The sequence below is a fragment of the Marmota marmota genome, unplaced genomic scaffold (assembly GCF_001458135.2).
Source record: "Marmota marmota marmota unplaced genomic scaffold, marMar, whole genome shotgun sequence".
Lineage (NCBI taxonomy): Eukaryota > Metazoa > Chordata > Mammalia > Rodentia > Sciuridae > Marmota > Marmota marmota.
In genome coordinates, this window is record NW_025999863.1 from 4,851,890 (window position 1) to 4,860,379 (window position 8,490).

The following is an 8,490-nucleotide window of genomic DNA, read 5'->3' on the forward strand; positions in this document are numbered from 1 at the left end:
AGGTGAGGGCGGACGGCGCGCGGGGCAGCTTCTCCGACCTCGGGCGGCGGAGCTGCCGGAGTCCCTTCCCCAACTCCAGTGCGGGCTTCTCAGCTGCTCCACGGTAGAGACGTGGGCAGATTGCTCCTAGAACTTGGGCGGCGGGTGGGCAGGCACCAAGCTTCCCCCCTTCCCAAAACCAAGCTCTGCTCCGGGGTCCTGAGCTCAGGCAGCCAGCGGGCCGCCGGTTTCTCCGACTTGGGTGGCGAGATGTCCAGGATTTCCATTCCGAGCCCAAGTTCTGATTGCACAACTTTGCTGGAACTGGGACAGCTGGCAGCAGCTTCTCTGACCCGCACGCGAGACCCCAGGCTTCCCTGCCTGAACGCAGGAAGCAAATGCGCAGTTTCCCTGAACTCAGACTGTGGCTGCCCAACTTCCAGCCTCTTCAGAGGTCCTCTCCCATCCGGAATGTGGAGGAAGAGTGTTGTCCTCCCCTTGAGCTGGCTGGAAACACCTGATCGGCGTCAGGACTGGTGGGGTGGCGGTAGGCTAGCTGTTACCTAGCCAAGGCAGGAGCCGCCTTCTGGCTTCCCTTCCTCCTGGCTTGTAAACAACAAGCGCATCCAAGCTCCAAAGGGAGAGGCCAGAAGCTGGGACCTCCCTACACCACAGTTCTGACTGCACCCACGCTTATCCTGATGGCTTTTGTGCTGGGTTGTGGCTCAGTGGTGGACCACTTGCCTAGCATGTTCAAGGTCCTGAATCCCATCCCCAGTATTGAAAAGAAAAAAAAAAATCTATTCTGACAGCTTGCCAGACAAGGTTCCAAGTCCTAGAAAGAAAAAGCAAGGAGGTGATGGGGATGTTAGGGACAGTTCTGGGACATGGTCACCATGTCAGTGTCACTGTGTGACCCCAGCCTTTGCTGAAACTTTGGGTCTTCCTGTTAGTTTCAAAAGAAGAACTGTGCTCAGCACCGCTTGCTCACTGAGGAATGATGGAGGTCCTTACCTGCGTGGCCTCGCTAATTCAGCGCAGCTTCAGGATCTGTGATGAATGTTTTTGACTTCCACTTTTCAGATGAGGAGCTTAGGGAGATGTCCTGTAAGTTCCAGGACCAGTGCCCTTGGTGAGGATGGAGTGAGTGGTCTGCAAATGTGTTCTAGGGTTATTACTGTTACTGCAGAGCACCCCTTCCACAGGCCTATGGCTTGTGACAGTGTCATCAGGACAGCCCAGGTTGTGATGAGTTCAAAGGTCATCTATTGGGTGTTTGTCCAGAGAAGCCTGGAATGTGAGGCTTGGAATTGGGACGAGCCCATGGGCTTCATATACCCTGTGGGAACCCAGTGCACGCAGTTCCTTCTCCCCACAAATCCGCAACAGGAACATAGATGAAGTGCTCTGATACTCACCACATATCTGTCCTCGTGATAAACACTTTATAAGTATCAATCCTTAGCTTCCCTGTGATAGATGATTATTGCTCCGTTTTGCAGATGAGGAAGCTAAGGGTCAGCAAGGCTGAATGTCCTGTCTGAGCTGGTGAGCGGGGCCACAAATCAGCTCAGGCTTTTTTTTATTGGAGAGTGGGTCTCCCTAGGTGGCCTGGCCCTCTTTCCTCGACTCCTGAGTAGCTGAGGTTACCAGCTTGTGCAAGTGCACCTGGTCCTTTTGATTATCCAAAACACCAGCTCAACACCTCTGTAAAGGACCGCTGCATACAGCCATAAAATGATGCAGGTTTTCTTAGACCTCTTACAGTTGTTCCTTGCTTGGCAGAAGCATGGATTAGGGGCAAGAAGGCAGAGGGAGTAGCCCAGGCCTTGGGCTGAACCTGTAGCAAGTAGAGCTGCCCAGGCCTTACTGCTTTCTCCTGATTCCATAGAGACCGAGCGACTCTTGACCCCCAACCCTGGGTATGGGACCCACTCAGGGGCTTTGCCAGCCCCTCCAACCCCCTCAGAGGAGGAGGATCTCCGCCGCCGGCTCAAGTACTTTTTCATGAGTCCCTGTGACAAGTTCCGGGCCAAGGGACGCAAGCCTTGCAAGTTGATGCTACAGGTGGTCAAGATCCTGGTGGTCACTGTGCAGGTGAGACCAGCCAAGCAGGTGGCCCAATCAAACGCTATTTAAAGCTGCTATTTCCCTGGAAGGAGAGGCTGGAAATGGGAGCCTCTTCCTGATCCCTCGCAGCAGCATAACCACATTGACAATGCAGTAGCCAGCCAGGAGCATTGGAGATTTGTGTGTGCAGCAGCTCCTTTTCAGCTCACAGAGGCCCAGTGCTGTAGTCTCATTGCATATGTGAGGCCAGAGAGGCTCGGAGAGGTTCAGGGACCTGTCCAAAGCCACATAGTGACTGAGCACTAGAAGATAGCATTTGAGCCCAGGCAGTCTGACACCATGTGGACTCTCAAAGAGAACCAATCCAGAGGCTGAACCAGGTGATCCTGCTTCCTCAAGCCAGGCCTGTGCTGGGCTTTGGGGACCCCACAATGAGTCACGCTCAGCCCCTGCCCTCAGCTCTTGCTTCTGATCCAAGGCTGTGGCTACCCTGGGTAAAGGGCCTAGTAGTGTGCTTACTGGGAGGTTTGGGTTTAGGCATCTGGTAAGCAGGCGATGAACGCTCACCGCTGCTGTGAGATGTACAAGTGCCCACTGTGTGCTGCACCCTGGGGACATGATGGTGGTTGTGGCATGGAGCTTAGGCCCTGAGTGGAGGGTGAGGAGGGCAGCATTTTTCACTCCAAGCAGAACTGCCCACCCCCAGGATGCCTCTGGGGCCCACTCTTCCTCTTCCTCCTCCTGTGCCCCAAGGGAGGCCCTGTCCCAGCAGAGCCAACTTCCCCTGCCCCTCTTGCCAGCTCATCCTGTTCGGGCTCAGCAACCAGCTGGCGGTGACATTCCGGGAGGAGAACACCATCGCCTTCCGACACCTCTTCCTGCTGGGCTATTCGGATGGGGCGGATGACACCCTCGCAGCCTATACCAGGGAGCAGCTGTACCGGGCCATCTTCTACGCTGTGGACCAGGTGCGTGTGGACCGTCCGGGAGCGGGACATGCGACAGAGCCCTTGGGCTAACGAAGCCTCCCCTTCTCTGCCCACAGTACCTGATGCTAACGAAGCCTCCCCTTCTCTGCCCACAGTACCTGATGCTGCCCGAGGTGTCGCTGGGACGGTACGCCTATGTTCAGGGTGGGGGTGGCCCTTGGGCCAATGGCTCAGCACTGGCTCTCTGTCAGCGGTACTACCACCGTGGCCACGTGGACCCAGCCAACGACACCTTTGACATTGACCCAATGGTTGTCACTGGTGAGTGAACAGGGCGGGGCTTAGTGTTGGGAGCCTGGGCTTCTGGGATTCAAATCCTGGCCAAGGGCCTGGCTGTGGTTAGCACTCACCCAGCCTGCACAAGTCCCTGGGTCCCAGCCCCAGTACTGCCAAAAAAAGAACCAAACCTCATAAAATCCTGGCCCTGCCACTTGCTCATCTGTGACATGGGGTTGTGATTTGGGATCATGATCATGAACACTTTGACATGTACAATGTGCTCGGTAGAACTCGTGGACAGAAAAAAGCCAGGAATTATTTTCTCATATCATTTGTTCTCTAACTTATGGGGTCCATGGAGCATCAGGCAGTAGGGTCTCTGTAGAGAATAAGCCCCCGCCCTGCCCTAGGGGAGACAGCAGGTTTTTAAGCACAAAGTGCGAAGTGAGCAGGGACGGCCTGCGGGGGCTTAGGGGAGACCAGCCTAGGCCTCCCCTGCTCCCTGAGGCCCTTCCCTGACTGCCTGTCCTCAGACTGCATCCAGGTGGATCCCCCCGAGAGACCCCCTGTACCCCCCAGTGACGATCTCGCCCTCTCGGACGGCAGCTCCAGTTACAAGAACCTCACGCTCAAATTCCACAAGTACTGCCTGCTCGCTTGAGGGGCTGAGGGGGCCGAGGGTGGGGGCACAGGAGGCCTGGCATCCTGACCTGTAGACATTTCCCTGCAGGCGGGGGCAGGGCTGTTGCACAGATGCCCTGTGAGCAGTTCCCCTGCTAGCTGCAGAGTCAGCACAGCAGGGAAGGGGGGCTGGCATGGGGACTGGGAGGGACGGGCAGGGCCCCTCCCCTCACCTGAGCCTCCCCCTAGGCTGATCAACGTCACCATCCACTTCCAGCTGAAGACCATCAACCTCCAGAGCCTCATCAACAATGAGATCCCCGATTGCTATACCTTCAGTGTCCTGGTGAGGACCTCCTGGGGTCTGGGGCCCCACACGGCTTCTGAGTTCCAGAGCTGGCACTTGCCAGGTCAAGGAACGTGTGGGGAGCCTTGGCTGAAGGTGGTGGTGGGAAGGCTGGGGCCAGTGGACTGTCCGTCGGGCAGGTCTGGCGGGGCTTGGGGCTGCTGGTCAGTCTGCCTCTGCCCTGCCCCACCTGGCCCCTGCAGATCACATTCGACAACAAGGCACACAGTGGGCGTATCCCCATCGGTCTGGAGACCCAGGCCCACATCCAGGAGTGTAAGCACCCAAGTGTCTCCAGACATGGTGAGCCCCTGAGCCCCAGACCACACCCAGGCCAGCGGCAACTGGGGGCCCCCCTGACCTGCCCAGGGTTCCCTGAGCCTCAGACCAGCACTGACCAGGAATTCTGACCCCAGCCTTCAGAGTAACCCCTGAGTCCCCTGACCACATAGCCCTTTGGGTCTCCAGCCCTGGCCTGCTTCAAGCCCCAGCCTCCCATGGTCCTGTGTCACCCTTGACCCCACCATCCTCTCTGTGCAGGAGACAACAGCTTCCGGCTGCTGTTTGACATGGTGGTCATCCTCACCTGCTCTCTGTCCTTCCTGCTGTGTGCTCGCTCACTGCTCCGTGGCTTCCTGCTACAGAACGTGAGGCCCAGGGTCCCGTATGCCAGTGCCCATCTTGCCCAGCCCTGAGGGCCAGGGCTTTAAGGCTTCTGTGCCTGGATGGACCCTCATCTCACCTCCTCCTGCAGGAGTTTGTCGGGTTCATGTGGCGGCAACGGGGACGGGTGATCAGCCTGTGGGAACGGCTAGAATTTGTGAATGGCTGGTACATCTTGTTGGTCACCAGCGATGTGCTCACCATCTCGGGCACCATCATGAAGATTGGTATCGAGGCTAAGGTGGGTCATTCCCATGCCCTGCCCTGGGTCCTTGTGCCATCTTGTCCCAGGTCCTGGCTTCACCACCATGCCTGCCTGGGGCCACATTCCTCCCAGGAAGGGTAGGGTTGAATGAAATGACACTAGTCTCACCCCTAGAACCTGGCAAGCTATGACGTCTGCAGCATCCTCCTGGGCACCTCCACGCTGCTTGTCTGGGTGGGCGTCATCCGTTACCTGACCTTCTTCCACAAGTACAACGTGAGCCTCATGCCCCTGAGTGGGCCTGGGCAGGGATGTATCTGGCCCTCTGAGTGACCACCATTGCCCCCCAAATACACCCACACACATAAAGCAGCCACAGCCCTTGACTGTGCCCAGTTGCAAGTCTCTTCCTCACCTGCCCACCATACACATACCTGTCCCTGCACCTGGGCAGGACCATGGGCACCTGTCCCTTCTTGTCCGTAAGCTGGTCATCCATGGGGCTCCCTTGGACCCTCCTCCCCAGGATGGCCTGCTTTCCTCCCCTGGGTTGTGGCCACATTCTGAATCCTCCTGCCCCCCACAGATTCTCATTGCCACATTGCGGGTGGCTCTGCCTAGTGTCATGCGCTTCTGCTGCTGCGTGGCCGTCATCTACCTGGGCTATTGCTTCTGTGGCTGGATCGTGTTAGGGCCATACCACGTGAAGGTAGGAGCTTCTGGGGACAGGGGTGCTCGTGAATGCAGTCCAAGGGTCCCTGGCTCCCCCTGAGCCCACTTTACCTCTCACCTCCCTGACCTGAAACCACCCACCCTGACCCTGGTGCTGTTTCTAGTAGTCTGTAGCAATTTTGCTGTCTGTCCCCTCTGACCCCCAATAGCCCTAACATTGACTTTGTGACTGTCATCATCACACCTGCTGATGATCCTGTGTTGATCCCAGTTATTTCGTCCTCAGCTCTATCTGCTGATCCCTTTTAGCCCTGGGGAAATATGTCATTTACTATGTGACCTTGTCACTGACATGACGACCCTCCGACGGCCCCATCGTGAATGCTGGTACTCTGCCCACTGACCCCCTGACCCCTGGTGACCCTGCCTACAGTTCCGCTCACTGTCGATGGTGTCCGAGTGCCTGTTTTCGCTCATCAACGGGGATGACATGTTTGTGACGTTCGCGGCGATGCAGGCACAGCAGGGCCGCAGCAGCCTGGTGTGGCTCTTCTCCCAGCTCTACCTCTACTCGTTCATCAGCCTCTTCATCTACATGGTGCTCAGCCTCTTCATCGCGCTCATCACGGGCGCCTACGACACCATCAAGGTCAGCTGCCCAGCCTGCCTCCCTGGGTGTCCCACACACATGCATGGCTCTGAGCTCTGTGGCTGCCTGCCACCAAGGAGTCCTGGGGACAGAGAAGGCTGAGCAAAGACACAGAGAGAATGTGGGAGACTCTGAAGTCCAAGGGAGGCCCAAGTGGGACTGAGGCTGCCCAAGTATCATCAAAATGGGCTCAGGCCAGGACGGTTCCTGGGTTTGCTTTTACTAACGGGGAATCTGAGGCAGTGTCTCAGGAGCTTGTCCCATGTTAACTCCTGAGTGTGGAGCTGGGTTCGGCCCAGGGCCAACTGAATCTGCAAGACACTCTCTCAACCCCTGTGTCTTATGGAACTTCCAAGAATGCTCATCTTCCTGCAGGTTGCAGGGGTCAGAGAAAACAGAGCAGGACATGTGGGTGGCACAGGACAGGATTCTTTTAGAAAACATGTCCCAGGGTATATTCTGAGCCAAGCTCTGTGCTGGGTGCTGGGCATCAAGAAAAAGCAGGCCTTAACAGTCTAAGGTCTTTGGGAAAGATGGTGATACAAGAGTGGACGTCCAATGGCCACTGACCCACTGGCAAGAGGTATGAAAGAGTGTAGAAGGTAGACGGTACCCAGCTTTAGACTGATATTAGGGTGGATACAAGAAAGCCTCTAGAATGTTCTGTCCATGACTAGGCTTTAGCCACATGCAGCTATTTAAATTTTGATTTGAACTAAAAGGAAATTCAGTTTCACACTCTGACCATCCATGGGTCAAGTACCCAGAGGCCAGTGCGGCTCATGGCGGCCCTGATAGACAGCTTAGATAATTGAGCATTCCCATCATCTCAGTTTCAGATTGAAGAGGTGGAAAACAAGGGAGGGCACCTGGGGTAGGAACAGTCACAAGCAGAGAGACCTAGAAGCCAGGAAGCACTTGGAGAAGAGATGGTGCCTGTAGTAGGTTGAGGGGGAAAAGGCTGTGCTAGGCCCTGTGGTGTCCTGTGTCACTGGCAGATGTGTGTCCACCCCATCCCGCCCCATGCACAGAGCTGCCCACCCCATCCCGCCCCATGCACAGAGCTGCCCACCCCATCCCGCCCATGCNTCTTGATGCCCAGCACCCAGCACAGAGCTTGGCTCAGAATATACCCTGGGACATGTTTTCTAAAAGAATCCTGTCCTGTGCCACCCACATGTCCTGCTCTGTTTTCTCTGACCCCTGCAACCTGCAGGAAGATGAGCATTCTTGGAAGTCCTGTGTGTCCGCTCAGGACTTGTGCCCACAGATGTGTGCCATCTTTGCCTCACGTCATAGATGTGTGTCTGGGCCTGCGGCAGAGGGCACCAGGACTGACCAAGATGAGGCTTGTGGGTCGGGGCAAGGGAACAAGAAACAATAGGTGGAGGTCATGGTGAGAGAGCAAAGGCCCAAAGGTGGGAGCCTGTCTAACCATCATCAGGACAGGGACACCCAGATAGCAGGAGAGGGGTGCAGACCTCAAGGGCCTCAGAGTTGGGGGCCACTTTCATGCTGGATCTCCTGGCGTCTCTCCCCAGCACCCGGATGGTGCTGGTGCAGAGAAGAGCGAGCTCCAAGCCTACATCGCACAGTGCCAGGACAGCCCCACCTCTGGCAAGTTCCGACGCGGGAGCGGCTCAGCCTGCAGCCTACTCTGCTGCTGCGCAAGGTTGGAATCCTCCCTGTTAGGGTTGAGAACTGGGGCCCGAGCTTGAAGGGGAGCATACCAAAGAGAACTGACACTTTTCCTTCCTACTCCCCTCCTCCAGGGATGCCTCGGAGGACCATTCGCTGCTGGTGAATTGACTGGACCACCACTGCCCCTGGACTTCATCCCACCCGCTCTGCGGGAACCCCTGCTTATTTATTTTCAGAATTTGCTTTTAAGAATTGGCTCCCTGTCGCGCCCTGTGAGGGCCTGGGCCAGTCAGGTGGGACACCGGGAAGGGGAGGGAAGAGGGTGAATGTTAAATAAATGGGAAAATAAACTTGTTCTCATTTCTAGAGGGAGGGGCAGCCCCAGCGGTAAAGGGTCTTCTACCCCTTTAAGGCGCCGCCAGACTCCGCCCTGCCC

General features: G+C 56.6%; 1 protein-coding gene across 1 annotated transcript in view; it reads left to right on the plus strand.

Moving 5' to 3' along the window:
• Mcoln1 (mucolipin TRP cation channel 1) overlaps positions 1 to 8,404 on the plus strand; it is a 10,143-nt gene extending 1,739 nt beyond the window's left edge. The window contains exons 2-14 of the mRNA XM_048811041.1: positions 1,833 to 2,076; positions 2,850 to 3,017; positions 3,134 to 3,299; positions 3,791 to 3,899; positions 4,128 to 4,224; positions 4,428 to 4,527; positions 4,765 to 4,871; positions 4,979 to 5,128; positions 5,267 to 5,368; positions 5,679 to 5,801; positions 6,198 to 6,413; positions 7,955 to 8,085; positions 8,186 to 8,404. Of these exons, the coding sequence (XP_048666998.1) occupies positions 1,833 to 2,076; positions 2,850 to 3,017; positions 3,134 to 3,299; positions 3,791 to 3,899; positions 4,128 to 4,224; positions 4,428 to 4,527; positions 4,765 to 4,871; positions 4,979 to 5,128; positions 5,267 to 5,368; positions 5,679 to 5,801; positions 6,198 to 6,413; positions 7,955 to 8,085; positions 8,186 to 8,222 (1,750 nt within the window). The 3' untranslated portion in view covers positions 8,223 to 8,404. The remainder of the gene's footprint in view (positions 1 to 1,832; positions 2,077 to 2,849; positions 3,018 to 3,133; positions 3,300 to 3,790; positions 3,900 to 4,127; positions 4,225 to 4,427; positions 4,528 to 4,764; positions 4,872 to 4,978; positions 5,129 to 5,266; positions 5,369 to 5,678; positions 5,802 to 6,197; positions 6,414 to 7,954; positions 8,086 to 8,185) is intronic.
• Positions 8,405 to 8,490: the final 86 nt, after the last annotated feature.